The 26,399-nt window shown below is 39.6% G+C and overlaps 2 protein-coding genes and 1 long non-coding RNA gene across 3 annotated transcripts in view; all 3 read left to right on the top strand.

The window, feature by feature from the left end:
- Nucleotides 1-9,923, top strand: part of LOC144350580 (macrophage mannose receptor 1-like) — a 31,812-nt gene extending 21,889 nt beyond the window's left edge. Inside the window, exons 5-6 of the mRNA XM_078008678.2 lie at nucleotides 8,917-9,126; nucleotides 9,646-9,923. Of these exons, the coding sequence (XP_077864804.2) occupies nucleotides 8,917-9,126; nucleotides 9,646-9,923 (488 nt within the window). The remainder of the gene's footprint in view (nucleotides 1-8,916; nucleotides 9,127-9,645) is intronic.
- On the top strand, nucleotides 72-6,560 carry LOC144350588 (uncharacterized). Its single transcript, XR_013420270.2, has 2 exons — nucleotides 72-159; nucleotides 6,331-6,560. It is a non-coding gene; the product is annotated as an uncharacterized LOC144350588 (long non-coding RNA).
- A 69-nt stretch (nucleotides 9,924-9,992) lies between the features above and the next one.
- LOC100374130 (polycystin family receptor for egg jelly-like) overlaps nucleotides 9,993-26,399 on the top strand; it is a 42,361-nt gene continuing 25,954 nt past the window's right edge. Inside the window, exons 1-8 of the mRNA XM_085492000.1 lie at nucleotides 9,993-10,029; nucleotides 10,992-11,642; nucleotides 12,605-13,264; nucleotides 13,484-15,584; nucleotides 18,200-18,387; nucleotides 20,695-20,862; nucleotides 21,345-21,488; nucleotides 26,231-26,385. Of these exons, the coding sequence (XP_085348126.1) occupies nucleotides 9,993-10,029; nucleotides 10,992-11,642; nucleotides 12,605-13,264; nucleotides 13,484-15,584; nucleotides 18,200-18,387; nucleotides 20,695-20,862; nucleotides 21,345-21,488; nucleotides 26,231-26,385 (4,104 nt within the window). The remainder of the gene's footprint in view (nucleotides 10,030-10,991; nucleotides 11,643-12,604; nucleotides 13,265-13,483; nucleotides 15,585-18,199; nucleotides 18,388-20,694; nucleotides 20,863-21,344; nucleotides 21,489-26,230; nucleotides 26,386-26,399) is intronic.

Here is a 26,399-nt window from a genome sequence, read left to right as displayed (position 1 = left end):
GTTTTAACGACACCTCGCAAGAGAACTGGCATACCGTATTACGCATGCGCCAGTCTAACCGCTGAGGAAATCGGCGTCGTTTTCGTCTGAGGATATTGTATTCCGGGACTGTATCTTTTTTTTGCACAAGGCTTATATGGATTAAATTCTATCTCAAAGGTAAGAAACTGTTCTTATGGTATTTATTATGAACTTTGATTTATCCTTTTGTGTCCTGACTTTGGTGAGAAACTAGCGATCGCACAGTGTCACACTTTGCCAGAAAAACAGTCCTGCTATTAGTTTAAGAACTTGTTATGAAACGTGTAAATAGAAAGCTTATCTCGTCATTTCGGAGGCTTGGGAATAACGTTTGGCATATAAAATACTTGAATAATGAAAATGTAAAAGTTTAGAACACGCCGATCGTGATTCTGTTATGCTATTTCCGGTGTGAAACTTGGTTTCGTGAAGACATATTAGACTAGAAATCAAGTCAAGATCGGCCAACCGTGACTGCTTGAAAGCAATGATGAAATTGAGAAGTACTGTAATTCGATATCAATGAATCTATCATCACTTTTAAATTACCTTTGAAGTAAATATGATACCCGAGTGCGTTACTACGTACACTCGTGACCGGGACCTCCATGCCGGGACCTACCGGTGTTGAAGTTTATTGGTAAATCAAACCTCTGTCAACACATTTTCCCAATCAGCTATTTATTTTGGTACTGAAGTCAGGATGGCAATTTCAATGTTTAGCTACCATAATTTATCTCCATTATGAGCAGGAAAATAAATTACGGACCGGACCTCCATGTTTTCATTGTTGACATTGTGAAGTATGTAAATCACCAGCACACGTGGGAAACTATTAAGAGATATGTGAAACAATATTGGGGAGGGGATCAAATTCACGTAATCCTCAATTTTAATGATGTTGACTTAATAGTCAAAATTTTTTGTTTTCAAAACTCTGGATATTATTTTATATATATTATTTTAATACAACTACAATATGTTAATTAGTATGCAAATTAATATGCAAATTAGCAGCCAATCTGAGACAATTTTCTGGAATGAACACTGCAATTCACTACGTTCAATTACCCACCATAGACTCCGGTCAGTCAAAATGACTATTTTGAACTGTAGGCATTAATCAGCGATTCTGCCGGTGACGGAGAGATAGAATCTAGGTCAGGGGAAGCCCCATGACCTCAAGATTATTTTACCCCTTACGTCACGAACCCACGTGACCGAGGCCACATGGCAACGCCATAGGCAGCCGTCCATCACTCTTAATTTCTCTCCGCCTCGAGTGGAGATGAAATCTAGCGAGCTCTGCTGGATCGCCTGCTTTTTTTCCTGTCCGGATTTATAGCTTGGGTTGTTGCCGCTGCTCGGCATCCGACATGGTAGCTGGTAGGATAAGTTTTCCTTGTCTTTTTTTACCCTCGTGTCGTTTTCCCCTTTGTGTGTAGTATTTTTCACAGCAAAGAAATCAAAATCCGGCGCCACTACGTAGTCACATGTTGATTTCATGGCGGCACCTTTTACAACTGTAATTCGTCTCCCTCATGCATGTCGTCTTTTATTGTTAATGTATTTAGCAATATATCGATGTAATGACAGCTCCAAGGCTCGCTGCCTTTTTCTTCCGGTCTCCTTGTCTTTCCAGCCGATCGTACAGTGGTTTATTCAGAATTTACCAGCATAGAACCCGCATCCGAGATACTTTGTCGTGGCTACGTGTGGGTTTCGGGGTTTTTTGTGTGAAAGTGTGTTTTTTTCACTGGAGTTCTGGAGTTCTGAGATTTTCTTTCAGAGCCATCAAAATCGCTGACACTGACCGTGTCACAGCAAGGTCGCGTGTCCACTAAACAAATCGGTTAAAGTGAGTTGCGTGTTTTGCATGAGTGGAAAGTCCTCACGCTCGGCTACCGGTACTTCATGTACCGGGATGTCGAGTAAGAGGCCCAACAGCGGAGGTACCGATATTTTCTCGGTCTCCCCCACTGATCGGAGGGCATCCTCACAGTCTGTTTTTTCAGGCGGTGTTTTTACCCGATTTTACCGACTGCAGCGAGGCTGTGCCCCTGGAGGCTTTCCTCCTATGGGGTTCTTCGTGGGTCTCACCTGATGGGGGAAGGAAGTACCCCCCCCCCTCGCAACTGCCGAACACATGGCCACATATCCCTGTCAACACAGATTGCGCTGGTGTAGTCCGGTTTGGAGACAACGGGTGACCGATCCCTGGACCTTTCCAGGTGGTAACATCAGTTTACGGGATACCGCTGAAATCTCCTTTTCCCCACATCAGTGTCTCCCATGTTGGGCACTGCCAGGGGACAGGAATCAGACAGGAAGTAGCAGTTTGCTGGGGAAAGACGCCATACACAGGGTACATCAGCTGGAGCTAAGGCCAGGCTTCTACCCAAATGGGTTCGTAGTACCAAATCTACAAATGGCAGGCGTCCAGTTTTGGACCTAGGCAGACTGAATCGTATGTGCGCTTCGATAGGTTCCACATGGAGACACCATTCAGGGTTCTTCTCTCCATCCACAGTTTTGACTGGCTAGCCCCGCTAGACTTAAGCGGGGCCTACCTGCATGTACGGATGCACCCAGCGAGTTGCCATCTCCTTCAAATCGCCCAGCTGGGCCAAGTATTCAAATCTCGGGTGCCTCCCCATTCAGGTTAGGCACAGCGCCCTACGTGTTCACCAGAGTGATGAAACAGGTAGTGCTGCTGCTTCACCAGATGTCGGTACACCTCAATCCATACCCAGACTTCCGGTTACCAACAACCCGGGCAAGGGGTAATAGCCAAACGTGTCAGGCTAACACAGGATTTACTTCACAAGTTGAGCTCATTGGTAAATCGACAAGTCCCACCTCGACCCAACGTACAGTTGGTGTCCCTGGGCATGGAGTTTTGACACAGAGGTATGCTTGACTTGCTTAGCGCTAGGCAGCCTAGCCAAATGCCTAGTCAGCGTTCCCTCTGTGTCCCTCCGCGAACTAACACGGATCATCGAAATGATGACCTCGGTTCAAAGGGTCGTTCCCCAGGCCGCACTACGCAGCCGCCCGGTATAACGCTTGTTATAGTGCCGAGCTCTCCTATGGGAACTAGATAGGCCGGTTTCGATCTCGGACCAAGTGAAGGAAGCCCTGCCCTGGTGGTCGTCACTGGCCAACCTCGGACAGGGGAGCCCCTTGGGCCCGTTCGCCGCAGGTATAACTCTGGTAACAGATACCTCCCCCTAGGGTTGGGGAGCGCATCTATTGGGCCAATAAGCCCAAGGATATGGCCCCCGCATTAGTTTCGGGACTACCATATCAACCGGCTCGAACTGAGAGCAGTGTACTTAGCACTACCACGCTTTCTACCCGTAGTTCGAGACCACGGAGTCCTGCTCCGCACAGGCAATGCAGCGGTGGTCTCCTTCAAGAAGGAGGGGGGACGCTTTCCCATCGTTGTCAGTCCAAGTGGAGCAAAATCCTCCTTTGGTGCCTGGAATACAATGTGGAGCTAACCGCACACCACCTTCCAGGGGTGAGGAACAGTCTGGCGATGCCCTTTCAGGGCGGCTCCGTCTCCAGAACACAGGGTAGCTGATACTCCAGTGGGTAGCCTCTAGGCTGTTTCGGCCGTGGGACGGTCCAAGCTTGGACCGTTTTGTCGCACCCCGGAACGCCAAGCTCCCGACGTACATAACACTCCTGCTGACTCCAGGAGCCTGGGCCAGGGTCACTTTGCTAGCCCTGTGGACCCACTTAGTTGTGTACGCCTTTCCTCCCTTCCCGCTAGTTCACCGGGCACCGGAGACAAGCTTCGACAGTTGCACACCCGCATATTATCATGGGTTGCACCCAATTGGCCAAGCAAGGCCTAGTTTCCACTTCTGTTGGGAAGGCTAGTCGAAGCGCCAGCAGTGCTTCCGGACTTACCGGACCTGCCGTCCCAACCAGATGGCGCACTACCAACGAGCCCAGCAGGTATCACGCATAGAGGCTCTCAGTAGACCCGCACATATGAAAGCCTTATCTGAGCGGGCTGCCAACATCCTGGCTAGGGCGAACAGGGATTCCACCTACGCGGCCTACATTTCTAGGCTGATTGGTGTAGCGGAAGGGAGATTGATCCATACCATCCCTCTATTGGCTAGGTAGCAGTCTCCTTCATCCACCTGTTTGATGAAGTGGGTTTGTTCTATGCAGCGAGCGTTGGCTACAGGTCGGTCTTGTCCCCCACCACTCAGAACATACGGGAACAAGACTAGCCGATTGTCGTATTTTTAGGAGACTATTTACTGCTTTCCAGAAGCCAAGACCCCATACAAGGGAGCCGCCCAACTGGGACTTGTCGGCTGTGTTGTCTGCTCTAAGCAGACTGCCTTTTGAGCCTCTCCAATCAGCACCACTAAATTTTTTGATGTGGAAAATAGTCTTCCTACTGGCCCTTGCCTCAGGTAGGCGCCGTTCAAAGCTAGGCGCGCACTATCCTTTGTGGACAGTTGTGCCGCTTTTATGGGCGATCAAGTTGTACTAAGACACGAATTGGCTTCTCGCCAAGAAGCAAATCCTGGGACACGATCCTCAACCGATCGTCATCCCCCGGTGGGCAAATATTGTCAGTCCGGAGGATCAGGAGGAATTGCTTCTCTGCCCGGTTTGAGCGCTGAGTTGCTACGAGAACCGTACCAGGTTTTCGAGATGGGGAACCAAACACATGTTTTTGTGTTACAGCCCTGGCAAGCGGGATAAGCCAGTTTTCCCGACTTCCATCCCCAGGTGGATTACTGCGACTGTACTGGAGGTCTATAATACACTATCCTCCTCAACACAGACCTTGCAGAGACACCAAGTACAAGAACATGAGGTCCGTGCGATTGCTAACTCACTAGCGCTAGCGTCAGGTGCCCCCCTCAAACACATTCTGAGGGCAGGCTTCTGGAGAACGCAGAACGTCTTCATCAACTACTACCTAGGAGACACCCAATCTATTGAGCAGGGTCTCTTCAGGTTAGGCCCCGTCGTAGCCGGTCAGGCCTTGTTTGCTGACCCAGCCCGAACGACTGCAGGGGCCTCTACGCATAGGCGATAAGTCAGTCTCTGCATTTTTGCGGGCAGATTGTCTGTTCCACTAGCACTTCCTGGAAGCTCCCAGGTTTCGCTTCTGTCGACCTACGCCCTCATGCGAACTGTTTCGGTCCTACTTCAAGCTTATCACCCCCGAGTTCGGCTTGGGTCTAGCTTTCTCGGGCACACCAAACCCTGTCACCACAGCAGCATTGGCTTCTTGCTTCTGGGACAGCACAGGCAGGGTAATACCCTTCTTGGTCTTTTTGAGTTTGTTTTCATCCCGGACTGGGAAAAGACTTTCATCATTCCTTTTTTTTCTGTTTGCTCGGAAGAACCCGCCACCTATCGGTGTCTGACTCTGCCTACATTTCAAAATAGTCATTTTGACTGACCGGAGTCTATGGTGGGTAATTGAACGTAGTCAATTTAGGCAAGGGTTCTTCGAACCCGCCTATTCATATAGTTCATACCCACCATAGACTCCGGGTCCCCCCAACCTCCCCACTCTTTCCGTCGCATTGGTCTAAGTCCTTGAGGCGGAGAGAATGGAACCAGAGTGATGGACGGCTGCCTATGGCGTTGCCATGTGGCCTCGGTCACGTGGGTTCGTGACGTAAGGGGTAAAAGAATCTTGAGGTCATGGGGCTTCCCCTGATCTAGATTCTATCTCTCCGTCACCGGCAGAATCGCAGATTAATGCCTACAGTTCAAAATAGTCATTTTGACTGACCGGCGCCTAAATCCAGTTCAAAGGAAATTTGACATACACTTAGGTTACATGATCACTACCTCTGCTGATTAGTTTGTTATGCACTTCTATCTGCTTTTATAATAAATGTATTAATTTTTTTGTATTTTTCTCGATAGTATTTTTTTATTTCTTTTGATAGCTTGGCATCTATTTGGTTCAGCTCAAGTGAAATTTTCTGCATATCCCTGGTCAAATTTTAATGACATTGAAAACACAAGTGCTTTTCGCACATTCTTAATATTTTATTTTTGCAAAATCCCGTGAATATTAATTTGATAACTTTGTAGAGTGGAAACAGACTTTTGAATTAGTTCATCCTAGACTTTTGTAGAACATGTTTAAAATAGTACCGTGTGAACTGCAATTTTTTTCTGAATTTATTAAGTAATATTTTTTCGTACTAAAAAGACTCAAATATCTTTTTTAAATCTAACAACCAATGGGAGCACATATGCTACAACCTCTGCTTACTTTGGACTAAACGTTTTTTTGTATGTTTTTTTCAGGTGCAAAGCCAGAATTTTTTTCTCAGAAAGCAAGGCCACTGGAACTGCATGTATTACAAAAACATACCGGTACTATTCGCTGCGTGTTTGACAATTGTATAAAGTTTCACAGGTCCTTTTTTTTACTTTGAAAAGTGCTGTCAACCAAAGCATAAATATGTGTTTCTTTGTACATACAATTTCACACAATTTATTAATATTAATGTATGATAATAAAAACTTTTTCTGGATTTTTGCACTTTATTTGTATCATTGTCTTATGAGAAGTAATCTTGTCCTTATTAGAAATATTGAAACTAAACCAGGGCCACAAACTAGTTCATCCAAACAGACACAACACTGACTCTACATATTTGCAGATCTGATTTGTATACTTCCTTGTCATTTTTACCTGTTGTACTGGTTTGGTGCTATCTGGTTTCCTTGCTGAGAATAATGCTGACCTGGATGGAGAGTGCTATAAACTTGAAAATTCCATAGAAATCATGTTTGCCAATTTATGTCCATGCAACTTTAGAATGACAACTAGCGAAGGCAGTGTCATTCATGACTTGTTCTCAATAAATTTGAGACGCACTTCCAGGGGAAGAAAAGAATAGTTTTCAATAGATACAGATTCTATACCTGTGGAAAGAAGGTGTTGATTACTTCACAAAGCTACAAAATCTGGCATGCCATTGTAAATTCACAGAGAAAGATAGTATGATACGTGATAAGATAATATTTTCACTGACTGACAATGAGCTAAAAGAGAAATTGTTAGAAGTTGATGACATCACACTGGACATCATTCGTGACAAATGCATCGCAGTGGAGACAACCAGAAAAGAAATTGAACAAATGATGTCAGGCAGGACAGAAGATAGAAATATAGATATGGTAAAAAGACAGCCCATGAAATCAGCAGGTAAACACCAACAAATTAGAGGTACCGATACGTGCAGCAACACTCAAGGCAGACACATGCGGCAACTGTGGTACAAAACATGAGCCAAGAAACTGACCAGCATATGGTAAAGAGTGTCACCTCTGTCGCACAAAAAATATGCTAGAAAATGCAGAAGTTCAAAACAGAAAAACAAAGTCATATATGTGACAGCAGTCCAACCTATGGACCCAGACATCACATTTGAAATGGGTAGCATACTCATTGTAGGCAACTTAAACCAGAGCAAGCAGGCTTGTTGGGAACCAGTTGAGGTTGAACTCAAATCAATCTCAAAATTGACACTTGAGCTGAAGCTAACCTGATCCCATACAATTTATGGGATTTCTTTAATTTCTTGATGCCTTAGTGACAAGTGTGTAGTTTTTCAAGGATGACAGGTCGCTCTGTCTTTGGTATTATTAGTCGATCTGCTAAGAATAGAAGGTCATCTTCTTCGTATATTTTGTCTTGCAGAACTGATGGAACTGAACCTGAGGGAAGAGCTCAAAACCTTAGATAAAGTTATCTATTTGTTCAGGACTTCGCCCTAATTATGAAAAAAACTAGTGTTTTTTGGATAGGGAGTAAACGACATTGCCATGATAAGTTTTTATCAGACAGAGGTTTAAATTGGACAGACAAGTACTGGGGGTCACATTTGATGTGAATTTAAATCTACTATGTGACCTTAATTATATTCCCGCTATCAACGATATTAAAAAGTTGTTTAAATCATGGGAAAAGGGGCACTTGACATTCGTTACAGTGAAAGGAAAAGTTACAGTGGTAAAACATTAGCAATTTCAAAACTGACAGTTCTTCCAAACATGCCGGGTAATATTATCAAAGACCTTTATTTGGAACTCTAATTATGATAAAATTATTAGAAATAGAATGTGCCTAGAATACAACGACGGTGGCTATGTATGTATTTACTGTATGGGAAGAAATTTGTATTACCAAAACAGAAGCTGATTATATTGTAAATCAACCACTTTGTTATAACCCAGCAATATTGGTAGGAAATAACATTGTAATGTATAAGAATTGGCATCACAAGGGAATCGATGTAATTGGGGATTTATTGGATGAACGTAAAAATGTATTTGACCAAAAATGAAATATTACTCCAAATTACTGCAATTCCCAAAAATTGGAATACAAAACTAAAAAAAAATAAACAGACAACATGCAAGACGGATATCTGTTATATTCTCAGTGGCAATAAGAAAATTTCTATTTATAGTTATTACATTCGTCAATTAAGTCTAAAAACAAAACCACTTACTGGTGTAAAAAAGTGGAGCCAGTTTTTTATTTGCAAACTGAAGAATTTCAAGATATTTTCATTCTACCATATACAACTAAGGACGATGTATCATTGAGAAATGTTCAATTTCGATTATTACATAGAATTACACCAACTAACAGATACTTGTATACAGGCCATACATACCAAGTATACAGGCATGGACAAATACTCTGATTTTAACCTTTATTGTTGAGTATTCCAAGGCCACACAGAAAGATTCCCTACATGGATTCAAAAGTTTTTGTTTTGGGATACTTCATACTGAGAGATGTTAACAAATATAACAAAATAAATTGTTAACAACAATTAGTATCTGATCAGTATATGGTATTTGATTTTTCTGTAGTGAATAACTGTATAGGCGAAGACACATTCATCGCTGGTGGAAAGTGCCACAGAATAATTGAGGTAGAAGAAAACAGAAATAATGCCCAAACTTACTGTGAAAACTACTTCAATGGTGGGCATTTGGCTATGATAACTAATCCTGACATACAGAAAGATATTGTGGAACACTTATCAAAATATCACGACACCAATATGAAGTATATGATTGGTAAGTTCAGTTCAGCATTGATGTCACACTTCTCACCTTCACTGCATATACATTGTGAAATGATCGTGTATGTGTATAAATGCTTGTTATTTTTGAATTTTACCGGACAGAATTTTCCGTTCACTGCGAGAATCACGCGTTATGCGTGAAATCGAACGTGAAAACAGGACAAACAAAGGTCATAGCGTCGAAGCGGCGTCAAACATCGGGTGGGATTCGACAAACGCAAAAATATTTTGGAGGCATTTCTATGCTTGATAATGTGCTGTACACATTTGATGATAGACAATTTCGATTAAGTGAAGGTATTCGAAAGCAATATTCTCTGTCTAAGATCGGCCGGTCGATGTGAGCTACGAAATAAAGAAATTCGAGTTCAAAATCAAACCATTTTTTGCGGCAGACGTTCGACGCGTGTCTTCGCAGTTGAACGGAAAATCACCATTGAAATTGTTGATAACATTTATACAATTTAGAATGTTATGAAAATTCATTATATTTTTGCTTTTGTGTGTTCAGGATTGAATTACTCTTCAGTGGAAGGCAAATATGTGTGGTCTGATGGTTCTGTCCTTGAGTATTCAAATTGGAAGAAGTATGAACCTGATAATTTTGATGATGTCAATGGTGGTGAAGATTGTGTAGTTCTAATGATGGAACATGGCGGTGTATGGGCAGACAAATCTTGTGATCTGAATAAATATTATTTCATTTGTCAAAATGGAATACCAGATAGCTACGGTAAGGCAACTTACATGGATGGCTATTTTGACCAATCTTATTATAATTTTATTTGATCACATCTCTATTTTTACTGTTAGGATTGATACTATTGGTTGATCAAATAGCCCTTTTTGTTGATAATAATGTTGATTAAAATTATCTACGTTTGTGCAGCCTCAGGTTTGTTCATTTTAGAATGTAAAACACAACGCAAGTGTATAGTTCTTCAGTCAGATTTTACTGTGCTGCTTATAAATAGAACACACATTCCGGTCTATTTTATCACAGCAGTATATTTCTAGCTGTTTGGTCATTTTAGCGATAGCAATTGTTTATAAACATTTTTTTTCGAACATTTGCTTTATCCGAGCAAATCTGTGAACCTTTGACCTCAATTTGTTCAAAATAAACTATCGTCATTTATTATTATTTTCAGCACTGTGGCACATTCCTTATTGACCGTGTTGGTTGATAACTAAATGAAACATGTATTGATTTGTTGTTTTGGTTGATCACATTGTCTGTTTTGGTTGATCACATTGTCTGTTTTGGTTTATCACATTGTCTGTTTTGGTTGCGGATCACAAAACTGTTTTGGTTGCGGATCACAATAGTTGCCTTTGTCAATAACATGGCCAATTCTGTTTATCGAATGGCCGTTTGGGAGAGGGCTGATTTAAATGGCCGTTTGGGGGAGGGGTGATTTCAATGGCTGTTTGGTTGATTACACACTTACCTCGCTTTATTGCAATGGCAGTGTTGATTGATCGCAATGACTATTTTGGTTTTCACATAGTAGTTCATATAGTTTTTGATTCGTTCATTGACTGATTCGATTAATCAAATGATTGCTTTTATTTATTAACTGGCTTTTTGGTTGATTGTTATGAATATTTCAGTTTATCAGAAGACTCTTCATCAAAAAAAGACTATTTGTGTTGATCATATGGTTATGCTGGTTGATCACAAAATGATACATTGCTGTTTGTTATGTTTACAAGGTCGATTGGTAGTTAACACGATTGATCACAAGTCATTTTCCGATTGAGTACTAATGCTCTTTCGTTGCCGCCTACCTGGTTCATTTCACTAAAAGTTTAAAAAATGTAATGCATTCTATTCTATTTTAATTGAAATCTTAGGCTCTCCTGCAACAATCAGTCAGTGGTTCTGGTATGGTGGACACATGGAGCATGGAGGCACAGCAGTACTCCATGGTACTGCGACGGCGGAAGAGACAGACCTCAATGGTGATGCTATTGTTATCAGCACTCTGGGTGTCAGTAATTATGTTACATTACCGTACGATGTTGACTACGATTGCAGTGATGGAGACATATTTTGTCCAACTAACTTTACTTTGGTTATGTGGTTGTACATTGACATCGATGGCGCCACCCAAAGTGGTGAAATCAGCGTAGTCTCGTTCAAGATGTCGTCGTCTACACGTGGTTTTAACATAGACTATTCTGTAGCTGAGTCGGAATTGGTGTTTTCCCGCCGAACGAGTGACCTGACTGACACGTACACAATGACTGGATCGTTTATGAGCGGACGCTGGAACCATGTGATCGTTCTCGGCAAACCATACTACGAAGATACAGAAATGTACATCAACGGAGCTAATGTTACTGAGAAATTGGATGGGCAGACATTCTTGTCGTCCAAATACGACTCCCTCATTGATGGCCTCGTCGTTGGACGTTGTGAAGGATCGGCTTGTGCCATTGGAAAAATAATGGTAGACGAAATATATTACTTCACAGATCATCAGACACTCACCGAGCTATTTGGTGAGTGATGAAAAATGTCAGTTTCTTGTGTACGATGTTAACTCCATTAATTGTATTGCATGGCATTTTCGAAAAGATTTGTTTGACCTAGCCCCTTTCGACTTGATAATAACATGTTACATTCACTGTTGTTGTTGACAATACAATTGTATTGAGGACAATGTATCTTGTGAGAGTAATATATTTACAGTAGTGGGATGAGAATAAATCAGCATAGTTTAGTGCAACAACTTTACCAAGCTAATAACGCTGATAATTTTTTTTAATAAATATATAATAAGTATATCGTAATTTTCCATAACATGCACTGAAAAATGAAGAAGCGTACCTGAAAAGCAAATTTATTGATTGTAATACAAAAAGTCTAGCATGAATGCATTGTTGAGACAGTAAACGTGTCACATAGTAAATTAAATAAACAGGAAGTAAAGCAAAACTATTTTTATCATGCGACATTTTGCCAAATATCAAATGGGTTGGACCCTGTATTTACTGTTCTACAGTGACACAATTTCTATCTAAACAAATTAGTAGTAGTTGAACGACATCAAAGGTGAATTTTAGAGGACTGAGATTAAATGACAGATTCACAATAAGTCACACTATACGTTGATCCATCCGTGTGTATATATTATATGTGACACTGGCCTCTGATATACCAACTACGAATTGTTGCAGACGATAAAAGGATGAAACACACTTTCGGTTGCTTTCCAAGTTTTGATTCAACTCAAACAGTTTGCGTTTTTGTTTATAATAATAATTCATGATATCGTCCTCAGGCGAGGCCAATAATGGTAAAGTACAAGCAGTCGATGACCTACTATATTTTTTGTGTGAATCACACAATTTTAGGCACATGAAAAATATACAGTAGGAAATAATGTGTCATTAGCTTGAATTAAATGTTGATTAGTACATCAGACTGTTGTCTAATAATCTCATACTTTTATTTTTATTAGAGTTTGTGTCATCGCATACACTGTACTACTGGCCAATGGATGAACTAATGGGTTCTTATCTTGTAACCAAGACTAATATAGAATCTACTGTTGAACACATTACATCTCTTGACCCGAATGGAGTATCAAGGAATGCTCTTTATCTTGGTGGAAATTCACAGGCAGTTGATTTGGGCTACTTTGGAGGAGAATGCCTTGGAAACATTTTGAAATGTAAACCTTATGGATTTACAGTCTCTGTATGGTTGAAACCCACGACTACGCCTAACGAAGAAGAGTTTTACTTGTCCAGTGGTGGTATTGTTATGGGTTTCTCGGTAGCATTCCGGTATGATCGCCATGAAGTAGCCGTTTTTAATGATACTAATAAGTGGCGTATTCATTTTAAGCTGGCAGAGAATACCTGGACTCATATATTCTTTTATTGGAGTTCACAGTATGGCTTGACGTTGTATGCAGATGGTGTTTTAGTTGCTGTAGACTTTGAAGGATATAAACGACCCGATGACTATCCTGAAATAAGCATTTATCCTACAAGAAATTTCTTTGCAGGAAGATTGCCATATTCTGATGCCAAAACGTCAGGACCTGTTTATATGGACGAATTAATGTTCTGGGAAGGTTTTCGGTTAGATCAGTTGGACCAAACTGCAGCAAAAGGTCAGGAATTGTTTTCAAATAGTCTATATCTGTTGAAACTGTACTTTTTATGCTTGTAGAAACAATATGCAGACAGTAAACAATTAGTAGGTCGTACTTTTGTTTATATTCATTGTCATCACACAGTTATGCATTGATAACACAAGTCTGACCTCAATTAGGAAAAATACTTATGTTCTCATGTTTAAAGTTATTAATTTAAAAACAAATTGTTTGCAGGTGTGAATTTTGAAGGATGTTTTGAAATTGGTCTAGATGAAGAACCATCAATGGAACATGCTATTAATCAAAGATGGATGACTCCGGACGAGTGCCGGCTAGCTTGCAGGAGGTCCGGCATGTTATATGCTGGTATACAAAACGGAGACCAATGTTTTTGCGGTAACTCCATGACTACTACAACGCTATTAGAGAATTGCAACTATCCATGTGCTGGTGATTCTAATTTGTTATGCGGTGGTGACAACTTCCAAAGTATTTGGAGAACAACAGGATTTGAGTTGGTATATCCAGAACCTGCCATTTGGAATGTGAATTTTTCAGCTGGAAATGGAAGATATATTGAAGTAAATGAGTCTACGCCCATCATATTGACTTACGAAAGCAATGTCAATGTTACATTTTACATTGACTTTGGCCATGACTACTACATTGTGGAGTATGGAGGAGAAGACGGAGAAGAGCTTTTCCATTCATTTCCAGCGAATGAGACATTCATCATTACTGTTCTTGTTAACGTTGCTGACACGTACATAACATATACATTCAATGTGACCGTGGAAGAATCAGTTGAAAACATAACAAAAATTTTAATTTTCACAAAACCGACCCCTTTAGGAAATAACACCATCATCGAGAGAATAATTGCAACAGGCAGTCATGTCCTTTGTGATTGGGATTTCGGTGATGGGGAAAATGCTATCACATTTACACAATACCCGGGCTATGTAGATGAAATAGTTCATCTTTACAAATCAGTTGGTGAATTTGAAGTTACCATAAACTGTTCTAATCGTCTTTATACATTCGATACATCAACCACTGCAATCGTCCAGGAGATCTTATCTACAATTGATTTGAAACCTTTCGCTTGGGATTATGGCAAAGACATCCTCCTGACCTGGACTATTCCTCATGGCACTAACGTCTCTTTTACTTTGAAATTTGACGGGAAGAATATTACCAACATGGGGTATATTGAAAGTGCGAAAAGGGGTTGGGCGAATATTACCGTGGCTGACTATGAATATAAAGGAGAGCATGGACTGGAACTTAATGGAGTTAACCTAGTATCATTTCTACAGCATTTTCTCTATGTGATGATCATGGACAAAGTGGAAAGACCTCAAATATCACATTATAAACCTTACATAGCGCAGCAAGAGCCTTTCAAACTCACAATTAATGTTGAGGGAGGCGAACCAATTTATATTACACTTGATTATGGCGATAATAGTCCCATTATTTGGATGATAACAGACCAGCATGAAATTGAATTTCAATACATGTACAACGGTACCGGTAATTATCCATTGAAGCTTGGCATTGGGAACTATGTGAAATGGTATGATGTGAATTATCCAATGGCGATCAACAAGGACTATTGTAACTTTCCTACTGTCAAGATAACAGGGACTGGTGAAGATATTCATGAACCTCGCAAACACTTCAGGTCCGATGAAATTTTAATCCAGAGCATCGTTCAACTAGACTGTAAAGCCACTTTTTACGCTGAGTTTATATGGACTGTGACAAGATTATATGAGGGAGATTATCCCGGGGATTTCAATAAGACGCCAGTTCCCATTCAGCAGTCGAACCTGTCTGATATCGTGTTTCCTCCACGCGAATTTAGCACTGGATTATATAATGTTACGCTAACTGTTGGCATGATAAATATCACGGGAATTCGAACAATACAGTTTGTGTACATGATTATAGTTGAGTCACCACTGGTGGTGAACATTCTTGGAGGAAACAGACGATCCGTTTTAATGGAAACACCTCTAACAATAAATGCTACTGGCTTATCTTATGATCCGGATGTTGCAAAAGGAACACCATCGAACTTACTGTTTGAATGGTACTGTGGCACTTTCCTTGGGGATGAAGTTGATTATTGCTCTTTTCAACGGCGTTCGGTTGACATGTGCTTTGGAGCTGTTGTTGACACCACTGGCATAATTATTATTCCAGCTCACCAAGTGATTGAGAATACCTCCATTGTTGTATCTGTCACTGGGAAGAAAGGAAATCGAAGTGCATGTTCCACACAGATCAATGAAGTGGTTGGATATGCTCCTATTAAATTGGAATTGCGGTAAGTATTGTTTATGTATTATTACAATACCCATAATATTTGTATATATACCCAACTATTTGTTGTTTCAAGGCAACAGGTTGGTATTTCAAAGGTAGCAGTTGACTGGAAATAGTTGGCTGTTCTATAACAGCGGTTGTCTCATGGTGGTTGTTGGATATTACATGTAAACTAGTTATTGTTTCCTGGCAACCATTGACGGTAAATTTTTGGTTGTTTCATAGAATTGGTTGTTTAATCCATGGTAACGTTCACCTGTCTTATGGGAACAGTTTCCTGTTTTATGCCCAGAGTAGTGTTTTTCATGGCAACAATTAAAGGTTCATGTTTATCTATCTATTTACGGAGACTTGTGTTTTGACTTCCGTGTGTCCGTTCGTGCGTGCGTCCGTGCGTGCGTCCGGACCTGTATCTTCCAAATTCCAGGACCAATCACAATCTAACTTCACATATACATCATACATCATATTTATACATATGCACGTCAATTTGTTTCACGATCTGATTCAAGATGGCCAAATGGCATTTCTCGGCTGTTTACAGATGGATTTTGTTCAAACTTGGTATATACATTAGACATTACGGGTTCCTGATGCACGTCATTTTATTTGGATTGGATTCAAAAAGGCTGACTGGCGGCCATTTTATTTTAATGATTGGGTTTCTAGAGCCATATATCTTAAATGCTTTGACTGAATATATTCAAATTTTATATATTCGTTATACATCATGTTGTATATACATGTATTCAAAATGGCTGATTTTGAATGCTGTTCCAGAGCAATATCTCTCAATATGGACAAGTACTTGTTTGACGATCAGATACAAATGTCAATCATTTTAATGTTAAAAAATCATATTCCTGACATGGTTATATTCCAGCTATATTACTATAAACAAAACTATATATCTTAAATTTGATAACTAACGGGGACTGTGCCATGCATGGCTTGTTGTTGATGTTTTTGAAAATAAAAACAGGTTTATTATACTGCTTCATCGCATCGTGCTAAATTATGATTTCATGGCACCAGTTAACACTGTCATGACAAGTGTTGGTTGTTTTATTGCAATACTTTGGTCTTTCATGATAAGAGTTGGGTGTTGCATAGACACAGATGGCTGTTAACTGTGGCAACTATTAGTTCTGTCACGGTAACATGGCAATATTTGCTTATCTAATGGTAACAATGAAATGTTATACTACTACACTGGCTTGCAATTGGCTGTTCCGGGCAACAGTTTGCTGTTTCATTAAATATGTAACCATTATATTGATGTTAGCAACGGTTGCCTCGTACATGGTTAGTTGTTTCATATAGAGCAGCGGATCAGTGTATCAGTAACTTCTGTTCTTCTTAGAATTGACATGGATCCACACTTTCTGCCATGATTATACCACTGACTCGGAGTAGCTATTCATATTACCGGCTATTTTTATCACATTCATACATAATAATCTTGTGAGAATATTAGCGGTTCTCTATGTGGTGCAAAGCAAAGCTACATGTATACCAGTAGATGGTCGATAGCCCTCTGGCCCAATGTGATTATTTATCTTAGACATTCAAACGCCTATGGCGTTTGATGGAAAATGCAAAGCATCTCACGTGAGGGACTTTAGTCCCAATAGACTGCCCCTATCTGCAGGTTTCTAGTTAAAAAGAATACATAGTTGATGCTGATGTCACAAAATAAATTATATTAACATAATTTGTTTCATATGGCTGACCTCTTAAATGTGTTCACGTTATGAACACAACCAAAATAACAAAGAAAACTATTAAATCGCCTAGAACCAAGGAAACAACGTGCATTGTTTGTGGCCGTTATATAGAAAATATAGAAAACCGGAGGAGACTGTTGCACGGAAACGTAACTACGACATGAGAAGAAATCGAATTTATTGTGGTAGAGACGATCGATCTACATCTTGCCAGCTCGTACGCGTGCAGAAAATGTGGACTGGGAGCGGCGATCCTGCATAAAAACATGGATGCGTTCAGGAAGAAATTTCAACAAACTAAGCGTGAGTCGCAGGCTTTTCTTCTAAGAGAATGGCAACTGAAAATGGAGGATCTATGGTTTCGAAACGAGTTCTTTTTGACAAAACGAATGTCAACACGGCACGCTGTCGAATACATCTCTCCCCTCTGTGTAGTTTGCGATAGAGTCTCGCTGGTATTCTGTGCAAGAAATATCATGGTAGTTTAAACGTTCCAGCACTGCATTCGTCAAGATTTGTGTCATGATATCACAAAATGCTGTTGATCGCAATCGCGTATAGTACAGTACAGTACAGTACAGTATAGTACAGTCAAAACAAACTTCGCGTAAGTCGTGGGCAATCCTAGTATCCAGCGACCTCTGACCTATTTCACGATTGGCCGCGATAAAATGATAGACATCTCCGCGACTATTCATTTGCATATGGTTACAAATCTTACCAGTGAATTGCAGCCCCGGACAGTCGGTCGTGCCTAGCGGCATACTTCCTGTTCCGGCGTTCGCAATTTATTCACGCATATTTGTTAATAATAACAGATTAATATTAGGTACGACGATTGACAGTCTAGTATACCAGATGACATGCTGCTTGTCTGTGTTTATTTTAGTTGTGTATCTGTTAACTGTGGATACAAGGTGAATCCATCAAGCATCTTCACTCTCAATGCATCCTGTGATATGTGTACACGTTTGCAATGGTCAACTTTGATGACATTCAAATGGGAACTATGGATTGATAAGAATTTAGATAGAAATTATGTTCAGATTTACAACTGGGAACGTATGACATCTACAGGTAATAGCATATTTTTGTGTTGATTGAAACATTATCAGAACATAAACATTATTATAAGCATAGTGAATGTGACTACGGATCTCGCATTTAATCCAATTCATATGCCTGGCAATTATCTTCATCTCGACTTAATATATGACACTGATCAAGTTGCTAGGTATATGTTTGGGTATTTCTCTTGAAAACAAACTGTGTCATTTCTTTTTCATCGAGCTGGTCATTCCCTCAACAGTAGTTTAGTCATCTTAATAAGATCATGGTCACTCTCCGATGTAGAATGTCTAGTGTTCGTTTTACTGTAGTGCAATCACACAATAGGGGTTATAATTTCCCAATTTACAGTAACAATCATCACTATTTGATTTAATCAACGACCATATGCAGTAATCATAAGATCACCAGTTCGCTTTTGCAAACTGTCAAATTCTCCGTATTCGATTCAATTAAAATCAATGCATGATCAAGTCATTTACAATATGAACGGTGTCTCCCAAACTAATCAATATCACAATGATGGTAAAACTGTTTGATGATAATGTTCAAGGAAAGGCATCAATGTGAATCTAGTGTTGCTGCTCACTTTCCCCCAGTGGGAAACTATCTTGCTTCCTGTTGTTCCAAATATTAAATCTGGACATAAATCATAGCCGTGTTTACTAGTATGCTCTTTCCCTAATCTAATATACTAGTATAAACGACTATGACAAGGTTGTACATGCAGAATTAATGATGTGTGCATAATTGTATGTGTCTACATACATTGTACAATAAGAATGGATAAATGAATACTAGGTATACTAGTGTATATACTAGTATGGAAAAGTTATGTATGCATATTAAATGAGAAGTGTGTGTGAATAGTGAGATATGTATTTAAATTTCGACAGCCATTCAGACATGTTGTGTAAATAGCTAATGAGGTATTCTTGCAAGATTAATGCCAAGTGAACATATAATGAATCGTTTGCAACCATATGAGTGAATACATCTATTAAGGTGTATTAATGTATTTCGATGGCCAACCACACATATTTACAGCAATTCCAGGCACTGATTTGATGCTGAAGTAATGCTAGATGTAGATAACTTACTACAATATGTTACACACTTTGTTTTCAAATTTACAGAAGTTGTAACTAAAAATATAAACATCGGCTATTAGTCAGAGGAATGATTGATAGATATTGCCTACAATGTTTTCTATTTTTGCTACAAAGTCAGGTACACTTAGTCTTTCATTCACTTTTGGACTTTTGGTCACAGTCAGTCTTCGTGTCGATTGCGAGTCTACAAATCGGCATTTGTCCAAGTTGTTCAAGCACCAAAATGGAGAAGCAAGGAGTTAAAAAAACAGTTGAAGTGAGAACAAGAGTTGACGATTTTTCGTGGACTGTCATTTGCCGAGATTGGAGATCGAAATGGTGTTTCAAAGTAGACAGCTTATAATATCGTCAAACGGTTTGTTACCACCGAGAGTATCCTGCGGGTATCCTGCCAGGAAACTGACAACGTTATAGACTATGTCGAATATTATAAAACATTGTGACCGCGCATTTACGGACAGGAAATTCGACAAAAAATACTTGTGTACGGCGGCAACCCTCCCCGGACGTGTGATCGTGTGTTGCCAGTGATAAGCTTTTTAAAGCGATTATTTGGTGGCACATCAACCTTTTGGTTCTCATCGTCGAGAACTAATAATCTAATAACGGATATTTCCATGGCATAATAGGAATATTGCATTTTGATCAATAATTCTGTCATGATCAGTCGGTCAGCTGGCTCCATAAAATAACGTTCTTTACAGTGCGACCACTTTATGCGCCTCTCTCTCTGAAATAACATGTGACTCAAATTGAAATACGAAACTAAGTTGAGAGCCTCGATCGTTTATTGGAGGAGAAATTCAAAACTAATGTACTGCCACTTTTATGGGCGGAGCTTCAAATTGCAGACATGCTGTCTGCATTATTTCTAACAACTTCCGTAAATTTGAAAACAAAGTGTGTAACCTAATGTAGTAAGTTATCAACATCTAGCACTACTTCAGCGTCATATCAGTGCCTGGAATTGCTGTAATTGGACATGTGTAAAGTTTAACATAAATACTGTTTCTGCGCCATATCAGCAATTAAATATCACGAATGTAACTGAGTTGTATGGTAATGTGAATAATGTTGCCATTATTTTATGTGTATGAGCAGCCACAATTCCATTCAACCTTGATCGAGTAGATTGAGTAGATGTGTATCAATGCGTAAGTGTTATCTAAATACATGGGAATGACTTAAATGTTGTACGTTTCAGGCATTGACACATCGGGATTAGCATTTCATCCACATAAGCTTGAAAAAGCGTCAAGATATCGTCTCAGACTTACAGCATACCTCGATAACCAAGAAGGTTATACCGAATGGGAAATTATAACTAACATCCCCCCATATGGTGGACATTGCAAGGCAAAACCAACATCTGGTAAGTTGAATGATAATAGATCTATAGTAGCCATTTGAATAATATTTTGGAGATTGGAGATATGATTATTCAAATTCAGAATGCTAAATGTCTGTCTGTCTAAAAAAAATACGGAAAACCTGCTCCAAACAGATAACAAAGCTGTTTAACCTTATTCACAGTAACAGGAATTGGCAAGAGTTTATTCACAAGGGAAATAATGAAATATACAGGTTTACTGGATCTCTCATCAGAGAAGTCGACATTACGCTGAAAGAGGCATTATGAACGCCTTTGTTCTAGATCCATTATATAGTCAGAACATGGGTTTAACTGATACGGTGTAACAATGTGTTGTAGCTTACTACAGTCTTCCGATCTCGCAAGCAATACTTTGAAACATGTGGATTGAAACACTTGTTTTTAGGCCAGGAAAAACATTGGTAAGAATAGACTGATATGAATAGATACTTAGACATACCTGTATTGTATTTGTGTTACAGGTTACGTAGAGGACAAATTCGAAATATCTTGCTTTGACTGGGTTGATGAAGGCTTAGCAACTATAAAGAGGCCTGATATAAAAATTGGTGATGCTCCTGCCACGAGTAGCGGTTTAACCTACGAGTTCAGAAGCAGGATCCATGGTAAGTTACCTATATATTCTAAGATATGCCTATAGTTGATTTACCTCTACGTGTTAAATGAATGTGCTACTGATAATTATTCAAATAAATACGCATGATATTAAAATTTGAAATTGAACATCGTCTGCACAAGCAAACTATTTCTACAGGGAGATGGCGCTTTCAAACCATTGACCAGCAATACATTGTTGCGCAGACTGCTTCGAAATGACAGGCATAGTAGATTTACAATTTGTACTTTTGTTCGAACGTACGTACGAATACGTTCATACAGGTTTCAATGAATTGATAGTTTAACCGGAAATGTGTTGTTATATTGCGTTTTATTTACGTCCGATTGACCCCTAGTGCAGTATGTAAAAACATCGCGGCTTCTGTTAATATCTACAATCTTCAATGTTACGGTAATTTAGGAAGGGTTTATGCGAAGCATCGGAAGTGTGATGAAGCAGCTGCTTGTGAATAAAGAACTTGGATGTTGTAATTGAAAACTTTGGCAGAGTAGATCTTGCAATTCAGCCTTTTAGAAAATGTTTGTTTTATTTGGTATAACAATAAAAATATTGACCCAAACCTCAGTCGATGTACAGATTTGTCGATTCTCAGAGTGTATTGACAAATCTCTATATAGACCTTGGCCAGGTCAATATTGTTCACATATAATTGTTCAAACGTATGTATCTATTGACCAATATTGTAAAGTGTCATACATTTTATATAGTAAGTCAATCTAGCAAATATTAAGAAGGTCGCCTGCAGATATTCAACCTATTGAATATAAAAGCAAATTATTATTACGTTTTTTCAAGAGTATAACAACATTATTTATTCAAACGTTTCATCAACTGTCTACCAGCATGAAAGTACGGACCGATCTATCTCACTAAATTCACTTTAACATTAAATAGTATTTACCAAAATGTTGTGATTGTTTTACGATATGTACTCGAACGAATGACATAAGGGTAAATAGCCCACAAATTGCATTGTTGCCGTTCTTTGAAGATTGACCACTGATTTGCCATGACTGTACTACTACTGTTCTGAACACCATTAATGTACCATATCCATCAAACCATACATATGAATTGAAAGCACCGGAGCTAATCAAGAGTGTTCACAACATCCTGGATGAACCAATCCCAAAAGCAATGAAGCACTTGCTAAAACCATTACTGCTTAGAGATATTGACCTTCCCCCTGTCTCGTCTAAGAAGAGAAAAGCCACTGTGAAAGAGTTTGACCCCAAACCTGTACCAACAATTTTTCGAACAACTCAGGACTACCAGAAGGACATCCTGAAGCTGTTTGATGATAACAATACAGGTGAGCCTATTATTATGCAGCGGTCATAGGTAGTAGAATCTTACTTCGGATCAACTTAAGACAAACAATGCTAATGGCAGGGAGGAATATACAGACCCAGTGCCCCGTCACCACTGGGAGGTAGTCCTGCAGGCCCATGAGACCGGGGCATTAGGGCTTTCCCACTATCCAGAAGACACTCAAGAAGATCTGATAGAGGCCCACAAGCCAGAATGCTGTGTTATAGGTAAAACAGCAGTGAGGGTTGAGTTGCCAGAAGAAGCACCAAGTATTCTTTCTAGAATCATCATAAACAGGCACCAACCCCATTTTCTATGATGACCCATCAAAAAGTAACACCCAATACAAAGCCTTTAGACTACTGCTATATTATTGTACGTTTTGATGGTTGCACAAAGCTTGATGGTTGCACAAAGCTTCCTGTGAAATACAGAGGACATAATGCAGCAAACGAATGTCTTATCGCACTCCAGTATGAGAAAAGGGGGATTAAGACAGGGTTTGCCAACTCAAAAAATGCATGTGGGTGGCCAACGAGGATTGGAGACCCACAAGTCAGTCACCATGTGTCACCAAGTAGGCTGCATGGTGGGATTCAATGGTCTCAGAGCATTATGTAAGTGGTAACAACCCATGAGTAGAAGACTTAGATGCCAGTACCCTTTATGATGAGGATGAGTTGCTACCTGCAGTGGGTTCCTAACCCATTGGAATATGACATCATTGTTCCAGGGACTGCCTGTTTCGACTTTTATGATCATCCTGAAGTCCACTGATGGCAGTTGCATTGTGGTACAAAATGTTGGCTCATCCATCGTGAAGAAGAACATGATAAAGATCAGTGGCAATATTTTGTAATTTATTTGTAATTTATTCATTTAGAACAGTACATTCATAAATGTTTTTTCGTGCACAGCATATGGATATAAAAATTACCATAGAATTAAACAAATTACTGCAAAAATAACGAGAACACAATATAAAAAGCATAAATAGGGTATAAAATAAAATGACTACAAAATAATATAATAAAATTACAATAAAAAATGACAATAACATAGCAGTCCGAACAAAACGATAAAATGCATAAATGGGGTAAAATATGAATTGACAACAAAGTAGTAAGATAAAATTATACAATATTATTAGCAGCTGTAGCTGCGCAATATTTAAAAGAGCGAGTGTGAGATTTTGAAATATGAAATCGATTTCTGGTGTTGTAGAAATGGATGGCAGAGTTTGAAATGAGAAGGTCAGATAAGTATGGTGGGACTAAATATTGCTTGCATTTGTAAACGAGTTTATTAAAGTGTTGAGTTTGTCTGTCTTGAATGGTTGACCAACCAAGAGCTGATCTTGCAATGGAGACTTGCATTGGATACGTACAGCAAGGTTGATGATACGTTGCAGACTACTTTTTAGTGTAATGCTGCAGTTAGAATACACAGTGTCACAGTAATCAAGTAGTGAGAATACTGTGGCAGAGATTATGTCCTTGCGAGCTTTCTCAGGAATGCAGCGACGAGATCTTGCGAGGCGTGATAGGCGGAATCCACATGTCCTACGAGGGTAGGCTATATGGTTACACCATTTTAATTCAGAATCCATTCTCAGCCCAAGACAAGTTGCAGATGTAGTTGAGTGAATTGTTTGATCTTTTATAATGAGAGTTTTGATGTGAGCAAGTACTTTCTGTAGTTGTTGACGAGTGCCAAACAGCATATACTGATATTTTGATAAGTTGGGTTGAAGTGAGTTAGCGTGAGTTAGCAGAAAACCAAAGTAGCAGGCGGTTTTTAATTTTCTTGTTCAATTTCATTGTGAATGCATTCAAGGTTGGTGTAGGTAGACGATTTGAGGAGATTGAGATCATCAGCGTAACCATATATTGGTGAAGGAGATTGAAGCCAAGTTGGCAGATCATTGATGTAGATGGAAAATAAAACAGGTCCACATACACTAACTTGTGGGACACCAGTCTTGACACCAATGAGCTCGGAGTAATGGCTACCAAGTTTAACACACTGAGTGAGTGTGGTCAGAAAGGTAGCTACGGAACCAATGTAAGGTTGTGGGATGGAAATTGTAATGCTTGAGTTTGTTGAGAAGAATATCATGGTTGACGTTATCAAATGCTTTTGATAGGTCTAACATTAGAAGACATGACAGTTTCTTATTGTACATGTTTTCGAGAATGTCATCTGTAAGGCGTTGTAGAAGTGTAGTTGTGGAGTGCCTTGGTCTGAATCCAGAGAAGGTGGGATGGAGAATCTTATTTGCTTCCAGGAATTGAACTAGTTGTTTGCAGACTAGTTTTTCAAGTACCTTTGATAAGGTTGGTAAAAGTGAGATTGGACGATAGTTCTGGAAATCCTGCTTATCCTTCTTGCCTTGTTTGAATATTGGTGTAATAGTAGCCTTCTTCTACATTGATGGCATAATGCCCTGTCTTATAGACATGTTGAAGATATGAGTGAGAGATGGTACAATGGTTTGTATGGATAATTTGATTGCTATAGTAATATCACCAGTGGTGGATGACTTATGAGAAGGCGACGAAGACAGTGCATGCAGGACTTCTGTTTCAGTAATAGTTGCGAGTTGAAATGAGTTCTCAGGCTTAGGTATATGGTCCATTAAGGGAGATGTAGGTGGAAGGTAGGGTAAGGTAATGTCCATCGATAACTCTGATATCTACTACTGCTACACCAACCTCTGGAAAACTGCTCAAGAGTGGAAGAACATCAATGCATTGACACACTTCATCGGTGTCTGAACTCATTGTATGTCCTTCTTTGCCTGCCTTTGCATTTGCTTGAACCGTGCCACACTCTCAGGAGTCAGTTGAGGGGCACGAATCGTGTTGTACTATTCTTTGTAGAACTGTATACATGAATGGTACACATAAACAAGGGATGCCATATATGCTTTCCATCCTTGATTGCGGTACGCAACTTTTCTGTCTGTTTTTTAGTCTGTATTACCATTGTGAACCTGGTCAAGTGATCATTAATCATAAGGATGTCATTAATCTTACCTTTGTATTTCTTCAAGACAAGAAGTCCATAACACACGAATGTCACAATGTTCAACATCGCAGCTTTGGTCATTTTCCTGGTACATTGCTCACAGATGCATAGCATGTCTCTCATATCTTGTATCAGCAAAGGCCAATGTAGATGCATCGGGTCAAAAATATGGTTATACAAAATGCCGAAATCTGCATTCTCATACATCATAAACTGTGTTTTTTTTTCTTGACGATGTACTCTGATGAACTCGAATGTAAATCTGGTATTTTGTGATTAACCTCATAATGTCTCACCCTTCTGTTTTATATGCAGCAGTCAATGGAATACAGTTGCAAAGCACCAATGGTTGCAAAAGTAAAACAAAGATTAATTCTTTCATTACAGCTTCACATGAAAGTGACGTATTTTACTATGGTCCTGATTCCTACACACCCCCATCGAAATTGCGTATGGGTGCCCCGCCTTCTTTTCATGTGTACATTGATGTAAGAATATATGATGCATTAGGAGATTTTGCTACTGAAACCATTGTAGTACAGGTAGGCATTTTAAT

Source organism: Saccoglossus kowalevskii, chromosome 17, assembly GCF_978046115.1.
Source record: "Saccoglossus kowalevskii chromosome 17, keSacKowa6.1, whole genome shotgun sequence".
In the NCBI taxonomy this organism is placed as follows: Eukaryota; Metazoa; Hemichordata; class Enteropneusta; family Harrimaniidae; genus Saccoglossus; species Saccoglossus kowalevskii.
The sequence above is the reverse complement of the archived record's forward strand: the minus strand, read 5'-3'. Positions and strand labels throughout refer to the sequence as shown.